Raw genomic sequence first — 22,545 nt, forward strand, 5'->3', positions numbered from 1 at the left:
TAGTTGATAAGCTGAAGCTGTTTTTCCACAGTTGTACTTTTCGGCTAACTTGCTTGTCCGTGAGAGTGTGATAGGGTGTGCTTACCAGGGAAAGATGAAAGGCATAAGCAGACAAAATAAGATCGGGCATGCAGCCAGCTGAATCTGTACTGTGTATAAATAAGTGTTACTGTAACTGCTTGTTTGGAATAAAGAGCTTCTGACTTTAACCATCTCCGGACCGAGTGTCTTTTCTCCCACAACAAATATTAATCTGAATTTCATTTTTGAGAGTGAAATTTGCAGCTTTAAATGGGCTGTGAAAGAAAGTTCTCGTGTTCATTTCACACCTTCAGAACATCGCAAAGTGATTCACAATCAATGATGGATGGAAGAATGACAAGAGAGAGTTTAAACTAAATGCTACCATTTTAACCAGAGTGCAGCAAAAGTAAGACCTGGGAGTGTATGGACATGAATCTTTGACAGTTGCAGGCCAAGTTGATTAAACACGTTGAAAACAATGTTTATCAGATGGTATTAATAGAGACATGAAGTACTAGAGCAAGAACATTCTACTGAGTCTGTATCAATCACTGACTGACCCTCAGCTGAAGCACTGTGTTCAATTCTGAGCTAAACTTCAGGAACAATGTCAAGGATGTGGAAAGGGTGCATGGAAAACTTACCAAAACAGTATCAGGGATGAGGGGTTTCAGTAATGTGCAGACCGGAGAAGCTAGAGTTATTCTCCTCAGAACAGAAAACATGCAAAGATACGAAATAGGAGCGGAAGTAGGCCATTCGGCCCATCGAGCCTGGAGATTATAGCAGTGTTTCAAGGCCAAATGAAAAACACAAACCATAGATGTGTCAGGAATCGACTGTATTCACGTGGTGATTGTTAACATGGGAGCATAGGATATATTTACTACATTATAGGCGTTATATAAATTCAAACTGTTGTGGACTGTGGGCAGAGATTCAGTTGCCTGTCTGAGCAGGAAATTCATGGCTATAGGCACACCAGGGAGACTGTGTGTTCACCAGCTGAGTATGGATTCACTGGGTCATCCCATTTACTGGCACAGCAGGATGGGAAAGAGATTCATTCATTCACCCCACCTGCTAGCATTCTACTGAGTTCATATGTAATTGTAGGGGTTAGTTCTTCTGTTATTGCTGCTGTCAGTCACAACCAGGATACAATAGTAGCGGTGTGGCAACAGTATAATAATTTCATGACGTTTCTCTGGTTTATGGGGGTAAGTATAGTTGGGTCTGTCTGTGTAATTTAATTACATTTGAAGTGCAAGTTTGACATGCTAATGAGTAATGGATGCTGGCTTAGCATGTAAGGTGTGAAGGGACTTTACATTGTTTGATAAATGAAGGGATTTGGATTTCAAAGGGATCTTAGTCTGTTTACAGCTAACCAGATAAATAAAGCTAAGCAGTGTGTTCATTTTTCCCAAAGGTTGCTGGCAATATTGGCAAATCTATCTCGAACACAAGTTGTGTTGTGTTTGATTTGTCACCTCCCAAATCCCAGCCAATCTTTCCCAGAAATTTATCTTTGATTCCTTCCAATCAGATTTCCACCCCTGCCACAATACCAAAGCTTGTCTTCTCAAAGTCACAATGGCAGCCTATATCACTGACCGTGGTAAACTCCTGCCTCGTCCTTCTCCACCTGTCTGCAGCCTTTGACACAGTCGACCACACCATCCTCCTCCAACACCTCTCACCTGGTTCCATTTTTATCTATCTAATCACAGCTAGAGAACCACATGCAATGGCTTCTCTTCCTCTTCTCAGGCCCTTATCTCTCATTGTCGTTCCCCAAGAGTGATCCTTGACACCTTCCTCTTTCTCATCTACGCACTGCCAGTAAGTCCCATCTCATGAAAACATAAGATTAGTTTCCACATGTACACTAACGCCAACCCGGCTCTACCTCACCACCACCTCTCCTGACTCCTTCACTGTTGGACTGCTTACCCAACAGCCAATAACAGAAGAATATCAATTTCCTCCAATTAAATATTGAAGAGACCAAAGTCATTGTCCTTGGTGACAGCTACAAATTCCGTTTCCTAACAACTGATTCCATCTCTCTACCAGGGAGCCGCTTGAGACTGAATTACTCTGCTCCCAATCTTGCTGCCGTGCCTTCCAACTACCTAGGCCTGAGGATCTGGAATTCACCTCTAAACCCCTCGGTCTCTCTACCTCTCTTTCCTGATTGAAGATGCTCATTAGAACCTCTTCCACAAGATTTTGGCCATTAGCCCTACTATCACCTTACGTGCCTTACTGTCAAATTTTGCTTTATAACGTTACTGTGGAGCACCTTGGGACATTTTGTTGTGTGAAAAGCGTTATGAAGAAGCTCGACCACCGTCCAGGACAAAGCAGCCTGTATTATTGGCACCTCATCCACAAACATTCACTCCCTCCACCACCAACACACAGTGTCAGCAGTGTGTACCATCTACAAGATGCACTGCAGGAACTCACCAACCCTGTAACTGCTTGTTTATAATCAAGAGCTTCTGACTTTAACCATCTCCGGACCAAGTGTCTTTTGTCCCACAACAAATATTAATCTGAATTTCATTTTTGGAGCGAAATTTGCAACTTTAAATAGGCTGTGAAAGAGAAAGTTCTCAGTTTCATTTCGCAATTTTCATACCCTCAGAACATCACAAAGTGATTCACAATCAATGATGCATTTTGGATGGAAGAATGACAAAAGACAGTTTAAATTAAATGCTATTATTTTAACCAGAGTGCAGCAAAAGTAAGACCTGGGAGTGTATTGACATGAATCTTTGTGGCATGCCAAGTTGATTAAACACGTTGAAAACAATGTTTATCAGGTGCTATTAATCGAGACATGAAGTACAAGAGCAAGAACATTGTACTGAATCTGTATCAATCACTGACAGATCCTCAACTGAAGCAGTGTGTTCAATTCTGAACACTATACTTCAGGAACAATGTCAAGGATTTGGAAAGGGGGCACAGAAAACTTACCAAAACAGTATCAGGGATGAGGGGTTTCAGTAACGTGCAGAATGGAGAAGCTAGAATTGTCCTCCTCAGAACAGAGAACATATGAAATAGGAGAAGCAGTCCATTCAGCCTGTTGAGACCGGAGATTATAGCAGTGTTTCAAGACCAACTTAAAAACGCAAGCACTGACATCTCAGGAATCAACTCTATTAATGTGGGGATTGTTCATAATTCTGTGAAGGAGCATGGGATATTTTTACTACATTAGAGGCGTTATATACATTCCAACAATTGTTGACTGTCGCCAGAGATTCTGAGCAGGATACTCATGGCTATAGGCACAACAGAGAGACAGTGTGTTCACCAGCTGTGTGTGGATTCATTGCGTCATCCCATTTAATGGCACAGCCAGACAGTCAAACACATGGAGGTCATTCAGATACTTGAAATGCATGAAAGCGATTTATTCAATTTTTTCAACTCTTAACACACCATTTTTAAGATTTGATAGGATCCAATCAGAGCAGAAATTGATGACGGCAATCACGTTAACTGGACTTCACTCCACGTTGGTGCCACCGTGTTGCAAAACAGTCAGTCATTCTCCGGCTCCAGGCTCTTAATGTTGTAATTCTTGGATTAGGAGTGAAAATGGCTTCCGCTTCACTGTAAGGCAGTGCTTCCCAAACCCTTTTTCTGCTGTGATCTCATTTTACATTTTATATTTGGTGCAACCCAAGAATGAAAGGGTGGTGGAGGGGGGATGAATTTTTTGAGCTAGCTGGGGGTTCAAACGGCAGGGATACAGGCACAAAAAACAACTCAGACATCTATCAATTTTCTGGTTCCGTTGGTGTCAACGATCCGGCCTCAGAGCTCATTGGATTAGGCCTTGCCCACAGGAAAGGAAATCACATGCATTTAAAGAGGCCTGGGAGCACATCCCAACAACTGCCAAATCTGAGGCTCTACTCCACAGCCGCCATTGCTGCCTTGGAGCTCAGAGCCCTGACTGCACGGGGGTCATGGCCCTCAATTTGAGAACCCCTGCTGTAAGGGCGAGAGACAACTTTGTAGCAACTCCATAATGTTACAGACTGACCCACTGGATCTCATCATTTCATCTCACCACAATTCTTTTTGTCACTGCTGGAAGTAACATATATTTTTATTTCTGTTGGACTGTTGTACAGAACATATCTTTTTATTTTCTGTCGGACTGTGGATTAAGAGTACAATGGCTGCAGTTTGAAAGACATGTCCACTGGAACAGGATGAGAGTTGTGTACAATGTTGCAATCCTGGAACAGAGTGTGCCATGAAAGACTGGCTGGTGCCGGAAAGGAGTCTGGACCAAGGGAATTTCATTTTTGGAGCGAAATTTGCAACTTTAAATAGGCTGTGAAAGAGAAAGTTCTCTGTTTCATTTTGCACTTTTCACACTCTTGAAATATTGCAAAAGAGTCCTGGACCAATGCCTGGCAACAATGTTTTAATTGGCTCCTGATCAGGCAAACAGGTTTTGTGTTAGGACAGTGCAGCAGAATAGCTCCTAGTGTGAAAGCAACAAGACCTAAAACCTCTTTCTCCTATTTGTGGAAGATTCCAATAATTCCACAATAATAGCTATCTGGCTTTTTCCCCTCATATCTCTATAACCTGCTCTCTCTCTCTGAAAACCCCTGTCAAGAGACCAAGGGGAAAATGACTGTTAGAGACGTTGAAGGGCAAGTGCTCAACCAGTTTACTAAATGCTGAAAGTGCTGGAAGACTACCTCATGTAATCAACAAGAACTGAAAGGAATTTAGAAGACATCGATCAAAATCAACCCATCAAATCACGTACTCCAGAATTGGTGCTATTGAATTGTTTTATCCCACCCTTAAAATCCATGTTTTTGTGTGTCTCGTGTGTCTTGTATGAGTGTGTATAGGGATTTAAGAAAGGGGTAGAGTTTAAGTTATAGTGTTAGAAGTCAGCAGTTCACATTTCTTTCTTTTGCCACTGGTTAATGACAGTTTGTTCAATAAACAGTTATTTATTTAGTTTACAAACCTGGTGCTCACATTCTGTTAACCTAAAATTAAACAGTTAGGTAGAATTGGGCAATCTGGTGCTTTGGTCAAACTTTTCACATTTGTCACAGCTTGGGGAGCAGTGGGGCTTGATATTACAGCACACTATCCTCGATTTATAGACGCTCCCTCGCCAGTCTCCATTTACAGACGCTCTCTCGCCGGTCTCCATTTACATACGCTCTCTCACCGGTCTCCATTTACATACGCTCCCTCGCCAGTCTCCATTTACAGACGCTCCCTCGCCAGTCTCCATTTACAGACTCTCTCTCGCCAGTCTCCATTTACAGACTCTCTCTCGCCAGTCTCCATTTACATACGCTCTCTCGCCAGTCTCCATTTACACACTCTCCCTCGCCAGTCTCCATTTACACTCTCCCTCGCCAGTCTCCATTTACAGACTCTCCCTCGCCAGTCTCCATTTACAGACTCTCCCTCGCCAGTCTCCATTTACAGACTCTCCCTCGCCAGTCTCCATTTACAGACTCTCCCTCGCCAGTCTCCATTTACAGACTCTCCCTCGCCAGTCTCCATTTACAGACTCTCCCTCGCCAGTCTCCATTTACAGACTCTCCCTCGCCAGTCTCCATTTACAGACTCTCCCTCGCCAGTCTCCATTTACAGACTCTCCCTCGCCAGTCTCCATTTACAGACTCTCCCTCGCCAGTCTCCATTTACAGACGCTCCCTCGCCAGTCTCCATTTACAGACGCTCCCTCGCCAGTCTCCATTTGCAGACGCTCCCTCGCCAGATTCTATTTGCAGACTCTCCCTTGCCAGTCTCCATTTGCAGACGCTCCCTCCCCATTCTCCATTTGCAGTCGCTCCCTCCCCATTCTCCATTTGTAGACGCTCCCTCCCCATTCTCCATTTGCAGTCGCTCCCTCCCCATTCTCCATTTGTAGACGCTCCCTGACCACCCTGGAGTTCGGCGATTTGAGCCGGGGCAAATCCTGAGAAACAGACGGATGAAGGGCGGTTTAATGCTTTTTTAAAAAATCTGACTTAAAGATCCACTCAGAGTTTGTGCAGCCCGACTTCCTCCGGGTTTATTAACCCGCTTCATTCTTACCTGCTTCGGATTGGCACCTGCTGCCCCGTGAATCTCTCCCGCGCATGCTCAGAATACACTGCCGAAACAGCCTCTTGCGCGCATGCTCAGAACACGCTGCCCAATGAGCCCTTATTGCGCATGCGCTGCCCAGAATGCCCTGCGGGTCTCTCCCGCGCATGCTCATCCCACAGGTCCTCAATGTCCTCATTCAGGAGCAAGTACAGAGGCTGCTAAATGCTGGAAATATGTAAGATCAGGAAATACTCAGCAGATCAAGCAGCATCTGTGGACCAGGAAACACAGTTAACTATTCAACCACAACAAACAGCTGGTAGGAAATAGTAAACTATTAAGTGTGTTCAAAGTAAGAAAGTCTAGTCTCCCAGTGGGGTGATGTTTAAATTTGTGCAAGCCCTTCCAAAGTTTGAAGAAAGGGATGTAGAGTCGCTCTTTATTCCATTTGAGAAGATAACTAAGCAGATGAAATGGCCACAAGAAATCTGGACATTGCTTTTACAGTCTCGGTTAGTGGGTAGAGCTCATGAGGTTTATGCTTCATTGTCAGAAGAAGTGTCAGTAGATTATGATGCAGTAAAAAAAGTTATTTTGAGTACATATGACTTGGTTGCTGAGGTGTACAGGCAGAAATTTAGGAATGTAAGGAAACGGACTGGCCAAAATTACTTACACTGAGTTTAAGAGAGTACAAGAAAGTAATTTTGACCATTGGATGTGGGCATTAATGGTACGAACAACATATGAACAGAGGTGGTGGAACAGAGGGTTAAAACGGTAAGACAAGTAGCAGATAAAGCTGATGATTATGAGTTAGTTCATAGATCTAACCTTTTTTGTCACCCTTTTAAATCAGAAGACATAAAGTAGGAAGGTGAGAGAGAGATAGGTCGTCAGGGAAGAGGAGGAGTAACTGGAAATTCACAAGAAGTTTTTTCCCCAGAATAAACAGGAAGGTGTGAGGATAGAAGTGACATTCGGAAATTGAGGTGTTTTCAATATACTAAGGTTAGGCATACAAATTCAATGTGTTAGATGTTACAGGAAAAATCTGTTACAATACTTGTAAATCAGAAAAGTTCTGGAAGTAAAAGTACTGTGGGTTCTGAGGTCCAGGCACAGGAAAAACCAGTGGTTTGTGTACAGGTAAAGCAGGAAGAATCAGTGATAGGTAAAGAAGTGGGAATGTGTTCACAATTTACCCAGGGGAGTTCTGAAGAGCAGAAATGTTTAAAGATTTTGTATGTGAAGGGGAAGTCTTTCCATGTGTAGAGGACGGAGCAGGTAAAGATATTAAAATTTTAAAAGACACAGGTGCTAGTCAATCCTTAATGTTATGGGACAGTGATATTTGTTGTCCAAGGGAGTTTTGCAGGAAAAGGTCATAATAAGTGGGGTTCATGGAGATGCTAAACCTATTCCATTGTGGAAGGTAAATTTAAAAAGTGGGAAACAGGTGAGGTGATTGTTGGAGTAGTGAAAAAATTGCCTATGGTAGAGGTTCAATTTATTTTAGGTAATGACATAGCTGGGTCACAGATGTGGGTGATGCCTATGGTAGTTGAGCAAGCAGTAGAGGTGCATTCAACAGAGGTGTTGCAGAAAGAGCATCCTGGATTGTTTCCAGATTGTTACAAGATCACAAGTTGAAACAGGAAAGAGAGGAAGTTAAAAGGCAGGGAAAAGATCTTGAAGTTCAAGTAGCTAATACTATCTTTGATAAGATTGTTCAAGGAGAAAGAATGGAAGAGAATGAAGCTGAAGTGTTTAGTTCAGTTCAGTTGGAGGAGCTACAACAAAAGGATCCACAAATAAAGCAGTTATATCAGACAGCTTACTCAGAAACAGAGGCAGAATGTATTCTGGAATGTTATTACCTTAAAGCTAATGTGTTAATGAAGAAGTGGCGACCGTATCAAGTTTCAGCAGATGAAAAATGGATGGAAGTGCATCAGATTATTTTACCACCTGGATATAGAAATTAGATATCGAGAGTAGCTCATGAAATTCCAATCAAGGGAAATTTAGGAATTAGGAAGACATGGGTGAAAATACAAAAACATTTTCATTGGCCTGGATTGCATAGAGATGTAGTCAAATTCTGTAGAACATGTCACACATGTCAGGTAATAGGGAAACCACAAGCAGGGATTAAGCTGGCACTTTTAATTCCAAATCAAGCATTTGAGGAACCTTTTACTAGGGTCATGATTGATCATGTAGAACCCCACCCTCAGACTAAAAGTGGAAATCAGAACTTGTTGACAATAATGGATGTGTCTACAAGGTTTCCTGAAGTGATACCTTTGTGAAATGTTACAGCAAAGAGAACTGTGGAAGAGTTGACTGAATTTTTTACAAGATATGGTTTGCCAAAAGAAAAACAATCAGATCAGAGGTCAAATTTCATGTCACAGCTGTTTAAGAAAGTAATGCAACAGCAAACACAACCCTGTTGTCCCTGCAAAGTCCTCCTTATTAACATCTGGGGACTAGTGCCAAAATTGGTACAGCTGTCTCACAGACCAGTCAAGCAACTGCCTGACATAGTCGCGAAGTCATACCTTACAGATCATGTCCAAGACACCACCATCACCATCCCTGGGTATACTGTGGCTACAAGAGCAGGTCAAAGGCTAGAAATCGTGTGATGAGTAACCACCACCTGACTCTAAAAAGCCTGTTAACCATCTACAAGGCACAAATCAGGAGTGACTCCCCACTTGCCTGGATGAGCGCAGCTCCTACAACACTGAAGAAGCTTGACACCGTCCAGGTCAAAGCAGCCCGCTTGATTGGCACCACATCTGCAAAAGTTCACTCCCTCCACCACCGATGCACAGTAGCAGCAGTGTGTGTACCATCTACAAGATGCACTGCAGGAATTCACCAAGTCTCCTTTGACAGCACCTTCCAAACCCATGACCACTACCATCTAGAAGGACAAGGGCAGCAGAGAGATGGGAACACCACCACCTGGAAGTTCCCCTCCAAGTAACTCACCATCCTTATGAAATATATCAGCTGTTCCTTCACTGCCGCTGGGTCAAAATCCTGGAAGTGCCTTCCTAACAGCACTGTGGGTTTACCTACACCATTGGGACTGCAGCGCTTCAAGATGGTGGCTCACCAGCATCTTCTTGCTTTAAAGTGGAATTGTAGCCTGAAGCTCAGCTGGGGGGGGCAATATGACACCAAACTTGTGACCAGTCTTGCCCAGCTGCCTAGGAGAGAGATTAGGTTGGTGGCTAGGGAATGGAATTTGTAGTGGGGATGGGAGACACTGGTTTCAGTCGTACCAACATTTAATTGAAGCAAATTTCTTTTCATCCAGTACGAGATGCCAGACAAATCAGTAAGTGACTTGGAGAGAAACTTAGATGATGGTGTTTACATACACATGCTACCCTTGTCCTTCTGGGTGGTGAGGATCAAGGGTTTGTCAGGTCCTGTTCTGATTGAGTATTCCTTATATAAAATCTCTCCTTCACCCACTGCTGCTCCCTCCCCTCTCTCTCTCCTCCATAGAGGCCAGAATCTTGTGTAGGTACAGACCAGGTGGCAGGTCCCATTCCCTAAAGAACATAAGTGAACCAGTTGGGTTTTTATGACAATCCACCAGCTTTCACTTGTTCGCAGTGTCAGCCCCTCAAATAATCAGATTCATTCAGCTCAATTTCCTTGATGTTTCGCTCAATTCTCTCACGGTCTGTTTTTTCTGTTTTGAATCAATTTCACAGGGCATTGGGATTTGCATTCAGGAAACTCAGACTTTACATCACGCTCTGAAGGAGTTGGCTAATTTATTGTAACCTGATTATCATTGGTGTGAACATGGAAGGAATAAGCACTGTTCACAGTGGGGAGGAACCGTCTACGCGTTCTGTGTGTGGACAAGGCTTCAGCCAATCGTCTGCGCTGTTGAGACAGAAGGACAGTGACTCCAGAGAGACACCGTGGAAATGTAGGCACTGCTGGAAGGTATTCAGTTGCCCATCTGTGCTGGAAATTCATCAACGCATTCACACTGGCGAGAGGCCGTACACCTGTCCCGCATGTGGGAAGGAATTCAGACAGTCATCCAGCTTGCTGATACACCAGCGCATTCACACTGGGGAGAGACCATTCAAGTGCACGGAGTGTGGAAAGGGATTCACTGTGTCATCTGGCCTGATGAAACACCACCGAGTTCACACTGGGGAGAGGCCTTTCACCTGCTCCGAATGTGGGAAGGGATTCACTCAATTAAGCAACCTGAAGACACATCAGCGTATTCACACGGGAGAGAAACCATTTACATGCTCCACGTGTGGGAAGGCATTCACTGTACACTCCCACCTGCAGGAACACCAGCGAGTTCACACAGGGGAGAGGCCGTTCGTCTGCTGTGAGTGTGGGAAAGGATTCATTAACTCATCCCACCTGCTGAGCCACCAGCGAGGTCACACTGGGGAGAGACCATTCACTTGCTCCGAGTGTGGGAAGGGATTCACTCAGTCATGCCACCTGCTCAGTCACCAGCGAGTTCACAACTAACCACTGTGATTGGATTTTGCTGTTAATCACATCTAGGACTGAACCATACTCATTGGGGTCAGTTTCTGCTGATAATAAAGTCCAGCCTCCTGTCCAGTTATAGAAGTTAATACTCTGGATAAAAGTGAAATCTATCTCAAACACAAGTTGTGTTGTGTTTGGTTTGTCACCTCCCAAATCCCAGCCAATCTTTCCCAGAAATCCATCTTTGATTCCTTCCAATCAGATTTCCACCCCTGCCACAATACCAAAGCTTGTCTTCTCAAAGTCACAATAACAGCCTATATCACTGACCGTGGTAAACTCCTGCCTCGTCCTTCTCCACCTGTCTGCAGCCTTTGACACAGTCGACCACACCATCCTCCTCCAACACTTCTCACCTGGTTCCATTCTTACCTGTCTAATCACAGCCAGAGAACCACATGCAATGGCTTCTCTTCCCTTTCTCATGTCCTTACCTCTGACTGTCGTCTCCCAAGATTGATCCTTGACACCCTCCTCTTTCTCATCTACGCACTGCCAGTAAGTCCCGTCTTATGAAAACACATTAGTTTCCACATGTACATTGACACAACCCAGCTCTACCTCACCACCGCCTCTCTTGACTCCTGCACTGTTGGACTCAACACCCAATAACAGAAGAATATCAATTTCCTCCAATTAAATATTGAAGAGACCAAAGTCATTGTCCTTGGTGACAGCTACAAATTCCGTTTCCTAACGACTGACTCCATCTCTCTACCAGGGAGCTGCTTGAGACTGAATCACTCTGCTCCCAATCTTGCTGCCGTGCCTTCAACTACCTAGGCCTGAGGATCTGGAATTCACCTCTAAACCTCTCAGTCTCTCTCCCTCTTTCCTGATTGAAGATGCTCATTAAAACTTACCTCTTCCACAAGTTTTTGACCATTGGCCCTACTATCGCTTTACGTGCATGACTCACAACAAAAGTATATCCCAGTGAGGAAGAAGGATTGTAGGAAGGGGATAAACCAACCATGGTTAACCAAGGAAGTTAAGGACAGTATCAGAGTGAAAGAAAAAACATATAATGTGGCAAAGATTAGTGGCAAGCCAGAGGATTGGGAAAGTTTGAAAAAAACCAACAGAAGATGACCAATAAAATAATAAAGAGGGAGAAAATAAACTTGGGGGGTAAACTAGCAAGTAATATAAAAATGGACAGTAAAAACTTCTTTAAATATATAAAAAGGAAGAGAGAGGCCAAAGTCAATACAGGGCCCTTAGAGACTGAGGCTGGGGAAATAATACGGGGAACCAGGGAATGACAGAGGAGTTGAATAAATACTTTGCATCAGTCTTCACAGTAGAAGATACTAATAGCATTCCAAAAATACTAAATGATCAAGGAGCAAAAGTGGCAGGGGGGAGGGAAATAAATACAATAACTATCACTAGAGAAAAAGTACTAGGGAAACTAATGGGGCTGAAGGCCGATAAATCACCTGGACCTGATGGGTTGCTTCCTAGGATATTAAAGGAAATAGCTGCAGAGATAGTGGATGCACTGGTAGTAATCTTCCAAGAATCCTTAGATTCTGGAAAAGTCCTAGAGGGTTGGAGAACAGCCAATGTAACATCCTTATTCAAAAAGGGAGGGAGACAAAAAACAGGTAACTTTAGGCCAGTTAGCTTAACATCCATCATTGGGGAAATGTTAGAGTCTGTTATAAAGAATGTAATAGCAGTGCATTTCGAAATGCATAATATAATCAAGCAGAATCAGCATGGCTTCATGACGGGGAAATCATGCCTGACAAATTTATTAGAATTCTTTGAGGAGGTAACAAGCAGGATAGATAAAGGGGGACCAGTAGATGTAATATATTTGGCTTTCCAAAAGATGTTTGATATGGTGCTGCGCATAAGGCTACTTAATAAGATAAGAGCCCATGGTGTTGGGGGTAGTATATTAGCATGCATAAAGGATTGGCTAACTAATAGAAGACAGAGAGTTGGGATAAGGGGGGGCATTTTCAGGATGTCAACCTGTAACTAGTAGAGCACCACAGGGATCAGTGCTGGGACCACAATTATTCACAATATATATTAATAACTTGGATGAGGGAAGTGAATGTACTATCACCAAGTTTGCAGATGACACAAAAATATGTGGGAAGGCAAGTGGTGAGGATGACACAAAGAGTCTACAGAGGGATATAGACAGGTTAAGTGAGTGGGTAAAAACTTGACAGATGGAATATAATGTTGGAAAATGTGAGGTTCTGCACTTTGGCAGGAAGAATAGAGCTGAATATTACTTAAACAGAGAAAGACTGAAGAAAGCTGCAGCACAGAGGGATTTGGGGGTCCTCGTGCATGAATCCCAAAAAGCTAGCATACAAGTTCAACAGGTAATAATAAAGGCAAATAGAATGTGGGCCTTTATTTCAAAGGGAATGGAGTATAAAAATAGGGAAGTCTTGCTAAAACCAGTCAAGGCACTAGTTAGACCACACCTAGAATACTGTGAACAGTTTTGATTCCCACCTATCTGCTGCCCTTGTGTTTCTAGATGGTAGTGGTTGTGGGTTTGGAAGGTGCTATCTAAGGAGCCGTGGTGAATTCCTGCAGTACATCTTGTCGATGGTACACAATGCTGCTACTGTGCGTCGGTGGTGGAAGGAGTGAATGTTTGTGGATGTGGTGTCAATAAAGCGGGCTGCTTTGAGCTCGACAGTGTGTCACGACTCACTGGGGATAGTGCACTGCAATATCAAGCCCCACTGCTCACTGAGCTGCAACAAATGTGAAAAGTTTGATCAACCCACTAATTGGTTAATGTAGGTTAACAGAATAAAAGCACGATGTTTGTAAACTTAAGTAAATAACTCTTTATTGAACAAATTGTCTTTAACCAGTGGCAAAAGAAAGAACTATGAACTGCTAACTCCTAACTCTATAACCTAAACTCTACCCCTTCTTAAACCCCTGTGCACACGCATACAAGCCACATAAATCCATGTTTTTGTGTGTCTAAGAGTGGGATAAAACAGTTCAATAGCACCAATTCCAGAGTACAGGATTCGATGGGTTGAATTTGATCGATGTCTTCCAAATTCCTTTCAGTTCTTGCTGATGACACAAAGTGGTCTTCCAGCACTTTCAGTCTTTAGTTCACTGGTTGAATGTCTCTAACAGTGATTTTCCCCTTTGCCTCTTGACAGGGGTTTTCAGAGAGAGAGCAGGTTATAGAGATATGAGGAGAAAAAGCCAGCTAGCTATTATTGTGAAATTACTGGAATCTTACACACACAGGAGCAAGAGGTTTTAGGTCTTTTTTCTTTTCAAGCTAGGAGCTATTCCGCTGCACTGCTCTCACACAAACCCTTGTCACCTGATGAGCCAATTAAAACATTGTTGCCAGGCAGTTCCCCATCAGACCACACGCCGCCTCCTTGGCACCATCCTGTCTTTCATGGCACACACTGTTCCGGGACAGCAACGTTATATATATCCCTCACATGGTTCCAGTGGACATGTCTTTCAAACTGCAGCTATTGTAATTTTAATCCACAGTCCAACAGAAATAAAAATATATGTTCTTTACAGGTGTCCAGCTTCTTGAGTGTTGTGGGAGCTGCACTCATCCAGGCAAGTGAGTAGTATTCCATCTCACTCCTGACTTGTGCCTTGTAGATGGTGGACAGGCATTGGGGAGTCAGTCAGTGAGTTACTCGTCGCATGATTCCTAGCCTTTGGCATTCTCTGGCAGCCACAGTATCTACATGGCTCGTCCAGTTCAGTTTCTGGTTAATGGTAACGCCCAGGATGTTGATAGTGGAGGATTCAGTGATGGTAATGCCATTAAATGTCAAGGCCGATGGTTAGATTCTCTCTCGTTGGAGATGGTCATTGCCTGGCACTTACGTGGCTCGAATGTTACTTGCCATTTGTCAGCCCAAGTCCGGTGTCCAGGTCTTGCTGCATTTGGACATGGACTGCTTCAGTATCTGAGGAGTCACGAATGGTGCTGAACATTGTGTAATCATCAGCGACTATACCCACTTCTGACCTTATGTTGGAGGGAAGGTCATTGATGAAGCAGCTGAAGATGGTTGGGCCTAGGACACTGCCCTGAGGAACTTCTGCAATGATGTCCTGGAGCTGAGATGGCTGACCTCCAACAACCACAACCATCTTCCTTTGTGCTGGGTATGGCTACAACCAGTGAAGAGTTTTCCCCCTGATTCCCATTGACTCCCTCACTAGTCCCTCTTTCTCCTCCATTTACAGACACTCCGTCAGTGGTTCTTCATTTAAAGGTGTTGCCCCACCAGTGTCCAGTTAAAGATGCTCCCTCACCAATCTCCATTTAAAGACGTTCCGTCAACAGTCCCATGGCTTGTCCATTTATAGATACTCCCTCATCTGTCCCCATTTCTCCTCCATTTACAGACGCTCCCTCTACAGTTTTGCTAAGGCTCCTTGAAAGCACACTAGGTCAAATGGGGCCTTGATGTCAGGGGCAGTCACTCTCACCTTACCTCTGGAGTTCAGCTCTTTTGTCCATGTTTGAACCAAGGCTATCATGAGATCAGGAGCTAAGTGGCCCTGGCAGAACCCAAACTGGGCGTCAGTGAGCAGGTTATTGCAAAGCAAGTGCTGCTTGATGGCACTATTGATGACTCCTTCCATCACTTTACCGATGATCAGGAGTAGACTGATGGGCAGTAATTGGCCAGGTTGGATTTGTCCTGCTTTTTGTGTATAGGACATACCTGGGCAATTTTTCTCAGAGCCAGGTAGATGCCGGTGTTGTAGCTGTAATGGAACAGCTTGGCTAAGGGTGTGGCAAGTTATGGAGCAGAAGTCTTCATTACTATTGCCGGAATATTGTCAGGGCCCATAGCTTTTGCAGTATCCAGTGCCTTCAGCTGTTTCTTGATATCATATGAAGTGAATCGAATTGGTTGAAGACTGGCATCTCTGATGCAGGGGACCTCTGGAGGAGGCCGAGTTGGATCATCCACTCGGCACTTCTGGCTGAAGATTGTTCCTTAATGTAAAGGCGGGACTTCATCTCCACAACAATTGTCACTCCTACCAATACTATCATGGACAGATGCTTATGCAGCAGGCAGTTTGGTGAGGATGAGGTCAAGTATGTTTTCCCTCTTGTTGGTTCTCTCACCACCTGCTGCAGGCCCAATCTAGCGGCCGTGCCCTTTAGGACTCGGCCAGCTCGGTCAGTAGTGGTGCTACGGAGCCACTCTTGGTGATGGGCATTGAAGTCCCCCACCCAGAGTACATTCTGCGTGCTTGCCACTCTGTGCTTGTTCCAAGTGGTGTTCAACATGGAGGAGCGCTGATTCATCAGCTGAGGGAGGGCAGTACGTGGTAATCAGCAGGAGATTTCCTTGCCCATGTCTGACCTGACGCCATGAGACTTGAAGTCGATGTTGAGGACTCCTCAATGTATACTACTGTGCCGCCATCTCTGCTGTGCTGTCCTGTTGGTGGAACAGAACATACCCAGGGACATTATCTGTATGGTATGATTGTGTGAGGATGACTATGTCAGGCTGTTGCTTGACTATTTTGTGAGACAGCTCTCCCAAATTTGGCACTAGCCCCCAGATGTTAGGTGGAGGACTTTATAGAATCAACAGGGCTGTGTTTGCTGTTGTCCTTTCCAGTGCCCAGGTCAATGTTGGGTGGTCCTTCCGGTTTCATTCCTTTTCTGAGACTTTGTGGCATTTTGATACAGTTATATGGGCCATCTCAGTTAAGAGTCAACCACATTACTGTGGTTCTGGATGACCTAATAAATATTAGTGATGGGTTTTTACGACAGTCTACAATGGTTTCATGGTCATCATTAAGACTTTTAATTCCATATCTTTTATTGAATTTATTGAATGGCGGGATTCGAACCCAGGTCCCCAGAGCATTAGCCTGGATTACTAGTCCAGCGACAATACCACAATACCATCACCTCATTCTGGGCTGTAAACATTTCTGTGTTACATTTTTTCAATGTTTTAAAATTAGTATCACTTTTTTCATGCTTGTGTGTGTTGATTCAATGAAATGTTTGTAAAAGGAAACGCCGGAGAAGCATCGAGAGATTTCGATGTAGGACTGAAATGAAATTGGTCAACAGGGAAGAAACACATTTCCAATCAGAGCAGAAATTGATGTCAACAATCACATTAACTGGACTCCGCTCCGGGTTTCCACTGTGTTGAAAAACAGTCATTCTCCAGCACAAAAACAGAATTACCTGGAAAAACTCAGCAGGTCTGGCAGCATCGGCGGAGAAGACTAAAGTTGACGTTTCGAGTCCTCATGACCCTTCAACAGAACTGAGTAAAATTAGGAGAGGGGTGAAATATAAGCTGGTTTAAGGTGGGGGGGGGGTGGGGGGAGAGAAGTGGGGGGCGGAGGAGGGTGGTTGTAGGGACAAGCAAACAGTGATAGGAGCAGATAATCAAAAGATGTCACAGACAAAAGAACAAAGAGGTGTTGAAGGTGGTGATATCTAAGAGAATGTGCTAATTAAGAATGGATAGGAGGACACACAAGGTACAGCTCTAGTGGGGGTGGGGTGAAATAAGACTAACAGGGCATAAAAGGTATAAATTTAAAAATAATGGAAATAGGTGGGAAAAGAAAAATCTATATAAATTATTGGAAAAAACAAAAGGGAGGGGGAAGAAACAGAAAGGGGGTGGGGATGGAGGAGGGAGTTCAAGATCTAAAGTTGTTGAACTCAATATTCAGTCCAAAAGGCTGTAAAGTGCCTAGTCGGAAGATGAGGTGCTTTTCCTCCAGTTTGCGTTGGGCTTCACTGGAACAATGCAGCATCTGTTTTTGTGCCGGAGAATGACTGTTTTTCAACACAGTTTTTGCTTTGGATTTCCAGCATCCGCAGTTTTTTGTTTTTATAGTCATTCTCCGGCTCCTGATTCTTAATGTCGTAATTAATGGATTAGGTGTGAAAATGACATCCGCTTCATTGTAAGGCAGTGCTTCCCAAACCCTTTTTCTGCTGTGACCTCGTTTCACCCTTTCATACTTGGTGCAACCCCAGAATGAAAGGGTTGGGGGGGAAGCAGTGAATATTTTGAGTGAGCTGGGGGTCCAAACAGCAGGGATGCAGGCACAAAAAACAACTAAGACGCCTATCATTTTCCGGTTCCGTTGGTGTCAGCGATTGGGCCTCAGAGCTTATTGGATTAGGCCTTGCCCACAGGGAAGGAAAGGAAATCACACGCATTTAAAAAGGCACATCCCAACACTGCCAAATCTGAGGCTCCGCTCCATAGCCACCATTGCTGCCTCGGACTCGCAACCTTGGTTGCTCAGGGGTCATGACCATCAGTTTGAGAACCCTTGCTCTGAGGGCAAGAGATAACTTGGTAGCTACTCCATAATGTTACACACTGGCCCACTGGATCTCTTCATTTCATCTCACCACAATTCTTTGTCACTGCCGTACTGATCCTTCCAACATACAGACATTTGGGAGCAATGGTATGTTGATGCTTGGATTAGCTCAGTCTCCATATTATAAGATGGATCTAGAAGCACTGGAGAAGGTGCAAGAAAGATTCACTGAAATGACACCAGACGCTCCCTCACTAGTCCCTGTTTCACTAACATTTACACACACTCCCTCGCCAGTCTCTATTTACAGACGCTCCCTCAACAGTCTCCATTTAAAGGTTCATCCCCACCAGTCTCCATGGCTCCTCCATTTACAGACGCTCTCTCACCAACCCCGTTCCTCCTCCATTTACAGACGCTCCCTGAATTGCTGAGTTTCTCCCTGTACATCCCAGAGTTTGGCGCATGCGCAAATCGCGCGGGGCCGCTTAATGACGATAGGAGCCTGGTCAGATCGTGAGAAACCGGCGGCTCAATGGCGCGTTTAATGCCATTTTTTAACTTGACTTAAACGTGCGCTCAGAGTTTGTGCAACCCGTCTTCCTCCGGGCTTATTAACCCGCTTCACTCTTACCTGCATCAAACCCGCACCCACAACCCAGTGGCCTATCCCGCGCATGCTCAGATCACACTGCCTGATGAGCCTCTCCCGCGCATGCTCCGCCCACAATGCCCTGCGGGTCTCTCCCGCGCATGCTCACCTCACTGGTCCTCAAGAAGGAAGTACAGGGGCTGCTAAATGCTGGAAATCTGGAAGATCAGGAAATACTCAGCAGATCAAGCAGCAGCTGTGGACCAGGAAACACAGTTAACTATTCAACCACAACAAACAGCTGGTAGGAAAAACTAAACTATTAAGTGTGTTCAAAGTAAGAAAGTCTAAATGAAGGTTATTGTGTGAATGCACAGAGTGTGGTTAATAATATTGGTGAGTTACAGCTGCAGATTGACATCTGTAAATATGATGTTGTGGCTATAACAGGGAGCTGGCTCTGAGTATTACATCTACAAGGTGTTCAGCAATATTGTTTAAGGAGAGAAGATATCCCAGAGGGGGTCAAGGAAATAATCGACTTAGCTAGAGTAAGGAACAAAAAAGGGGAAATTACATTGCTCAATGTAGTCTATAGGCCATCAACTAGTGGGAAAGATGTAGAGGAAATTTGCAAGGAAGTTAAAGAGGTGGATGAGTTATAGAGTAGTTATAATGAGGGTCTTTAATTATCCAAATATAGACTGGAATAGTAGTAGTGTAACGGGCAGAGAGAGGAAAGAGTTCCTGGTGCATACTCAGAAGATTTTTCTGTCACTGAATTGTTAGGGTAATAAACATTACCACAATTAATACAGCTTTACTAATACTATTAAAACTTACTATTATTAATAAACCTGACCAATATTGATAAAACCAATGAATACTTGCTACCCCATACTAGTGGTAATAAACCTTGCTTAAAAATAAAAGATAAGACTCCCCAGCTGCTCCCTTTTTACTTGTTACCTATAGTTAAAATTTTTACATTTTTCTCTCGCACCTGCCTCGGGTTCCCGCTTCCTCTCGGTGTGTTCCTTATAGGTCCACTGTCTCGTCTCCTCTCACAGGTAAGGTTCTAGATCAATATGTTTTCACTCCACTGAGAAAGGAGGCACTGATGGACCTGGTTCTTGGAAATGAGGTGGGCCAAGTGGATCAAATGTGAGTGGGAGAACATTTAGAAGACAGTGATCATTGTATCATGAGGATTAGGTTGGCTATGGAAAAGGACAAAGAACAATCCAGAGTACGAATAATTAACTGGGGGGAAAACCAACTTCGATGGGGGTAAGAATGGACCTGGGCTGGATGAATTTGATTCAAAGGTTGGAAGGAAAAACTTTAACTCTGCAATGAGCTGACATTAAAGGGCAGCAGACACATGGGAACACCACCACCACCTGGAAGTTCCCCCCGAGCCACTCACCATCCTGACTTGGAAATATATCCCCGTTCCTTCACTGTCACTGGATCAAGATCCTGGAACTCCCTCCCTAACAGCACTGTGGGTGTACCTACACCTCATGGACTGCAGCGGTTCAAGATAGCAGCTCACTATCATCTTCTTGCTTGAAGTGTACATTGGGCCTGAAGCTCAGCTTGGGATGAAATATGACACCAAGGTTGTGACCAGTCTTGCCCAGTTTTACACAGTTGCCTAGGAGAGGGATGAGGTCGGTGGCTAGGGAATAGAGTTTGTAGTGGGGATGGAAGACACTGGCTTCAGTCATACAAACATTTAATTGGAGCAAATTTCTGTTCATCCAGTGCTGCATGCCAGACAAGTCGGCAAGTGGGGAGATACTTGGAGGTGATGGTGTTTGCATACACATGCTGCCCTTGTCCTTCTGAGTGGTGAGGATCAGGGGTTTGTCAGGTCATTTTCTAGCTGGGCTTTCCTTATATAAAATCTCTCCTTCACCCACTGCTGCTCTCTCCCCTCTCGCTCCTCCATAGAGGCCAGAGTCTTGTGCAGATACAGACCAGGTGACAGGTTCCATTCCCTAAAGAACATTAGTGAACCAGTTGGGTTTTTATGACAATCCACCGGCTTTCATGATCACTTGTTCGTAGTGTCAGCCCCTCAAATAATCAGATTCATTCAACTCAATTTCATTGATGTTTTAATGGTTTCTCTCACACTCCATTTTTTGTGTTTTAAATCAATTTCGCAGGGTATTAGGATTTGCATTCAGGAAACACAGACATTACATCATGGTCTGAAGGAGTCGGCAAAGTTATTGTAACCTGATTATCGTTGGTTTGAACATGGAGGCAAAAAGCACCGTTCACAGTGGGGAGACAACGTACACACGTTCCACGTGTGGACAAGGCTTCAGCCAATCGTCTGTCCTGTTGAGAGAGAAGCACAATGACTCCAGGGAGAAACCGTGGAAGTGTGGGGACTGCGGGAAGGTATTCAGTTACCCATCTGTGCTGGAAATTCATCAACGCATTCACACTGGCGAGAGGCCATACACCTGCCCCGTGTGTCGGAAGGAATTCAATCATTCATCCACCTTGAGGATACACCAGCGGAGTCACACCGGGGAGAGACCATTCAAGTGCTCTGTATGTGGAAAGGGATTCACTGTATCATCCGGACTGCTGCAGCACCAGCGAGTTCACACTGGGGAGAGGCCGTTCACCTGCTCCGAATGTGGGAAGGGATTCACCCAGTTAAGCAACCTGAAGACGCATCAGCGAATTCACACGGGAGAGAAGCCATTTACATGCTCCACGTGTGGAAAGGGATTCACTGTACACTCCCACCTGCAGGAACACCAGCGAGTTCACACTGGGGAGAGGCCGTTCGTCTGCTATGAGTGTGGGAAGGGATTCATTAACTCATCCCATCTGCTGAGCCACCAGCGACGGCACACTGGGGAGAAACCATACATTTGCTCCGAGTGTGGGAAGGGATTCACTCAGTCATGCTACCTGCTCAGTCACCAGCGAGTTCACAACTAACCACAGTGATTGGATTTTGCTGTTAATCACACCCAGGACTGAACCATGATCATTGGGATCACTTTCTGATGATGTTAATAAACTCTAGCCCCCTGTCCAGTTATAGATGTTAATACACTGGATAAAAGTCAAATCTATCTCGAATACAAGTTGTGTTGTGTTTGGTTTGTCACCTCCCAAATCCCAGCCAATCTTTCCCAGAAATTCATCTTTGATTCCTTCCAATCAGATTCCCACCCCTGCCACAATACCAAAGCTTGTCTTCTCAAAGTCACAATGGCAGCCTATTTCACTGACCGTGGTAAACTCCTGCCTCGTCCTTCTCCACCTGTCTGCAGCCTTTGACACAGTCGACCACACCATCCTCCTTCAACACCTCTCACCCCATTCCACTCTTATCTATCTAATCGCAGCCAGAGAACCACATGCAATGGCTTCTCTTCCCTTTCTCAGGCCCTTACCTTTCATTGTCGTCTCCTCAGATCGATCCTTGACACCCTCCTCTTTCTCATCTACGCACTGCCACTAGGTCCCATCATATGAAAACACAACGTTAGTTTCCACATGTACACTAATGCCAACCCAGCTCTCCCTCACCACCGCCTCTCCTGACTCCTGCACTGTTGGACTGCTTACCCAACACCCAATAACAGAAGAATATCAATTTCCTCCAATTAAATATTGAAGAGACCAAAGTCATTGTCCTTGGTGACAGCTACAAATTCCGTTTCCTAACGACTGACTCCATCTCTCTACCAGGGAGCCGATTGAGACTGAATCACTCTGCTCCCAATCTTGCTGCCGTGCCTTCAACTACCTAGGCCTGAGGATCTGGAATTCCCTCCCTAAACCCCTCATTCTCTCTACCTCTCTTTCCTGATTGAAGATGCTCATTAGAACTTACCTCTTCCACAAGATTTTGGCCATTAGCCCTACTATCGCCTTACGTG

The 22,545-nt window shown here is 44.5% G+C and overlaps 2 protein-coding genes across 2 annotated transcripts in view; one reads left to right on the top strand and one right to left on the bottom strand.

Annotated features, from left to right (window-relative positions):
* Nucleotides 1-22,545, bottom strand: part of LOC144672165 (uncharacterized) — a 61,269-nt gene that overhangs the window by 14,311 nt on the left and 24,413 nt on the right. The window lies entirely within an intron of this gene.
* The window catches only part of LOC144672200 (uncharacterized), a 50,524-nt gene that overhangs the window by 10,724 nt on the left and 17,255 nt on the right, over nt 1-22,545 (top strand). Inside the window, exons 4-8 of the mRNA XM_078534018.1 lie at nt 960-1,130; nt 1,798-1,869; nt 9,931-10,674; nt 19,667-19,692; nt 20,851-21,592. Coding sequence (XP_078390144.1) covers nt 960-1,130; nt 1,798-1,869; nt 9,931-10,674; nt 19,667-19,692; nt 20,851-21,592 — 1,755 coding nt within the window. The remainder of the gene's footprint in view (nt 1-959; nt 1,131-1,797; nt 1,870-9,930; nt 10,675-19,666; nt 19,693-20,850; nt 21,593-22,545) is intronic.

The sequence above is a fragment of the Cetorhinus maximus genome, chromosome 36 (assembly GCF_964194155.1).
Source record: "Cetorhinus maximus chromosome 36, sCetMax3.hap1.1, whole genome shotgun sequence".
Lineage (NCBI taxonomy): Eukaryota > Metazoa > Chordata > Chondrichthyes > Lamniformes > Cetorhinidae > Cetorhinus > Cetorhinus maximus.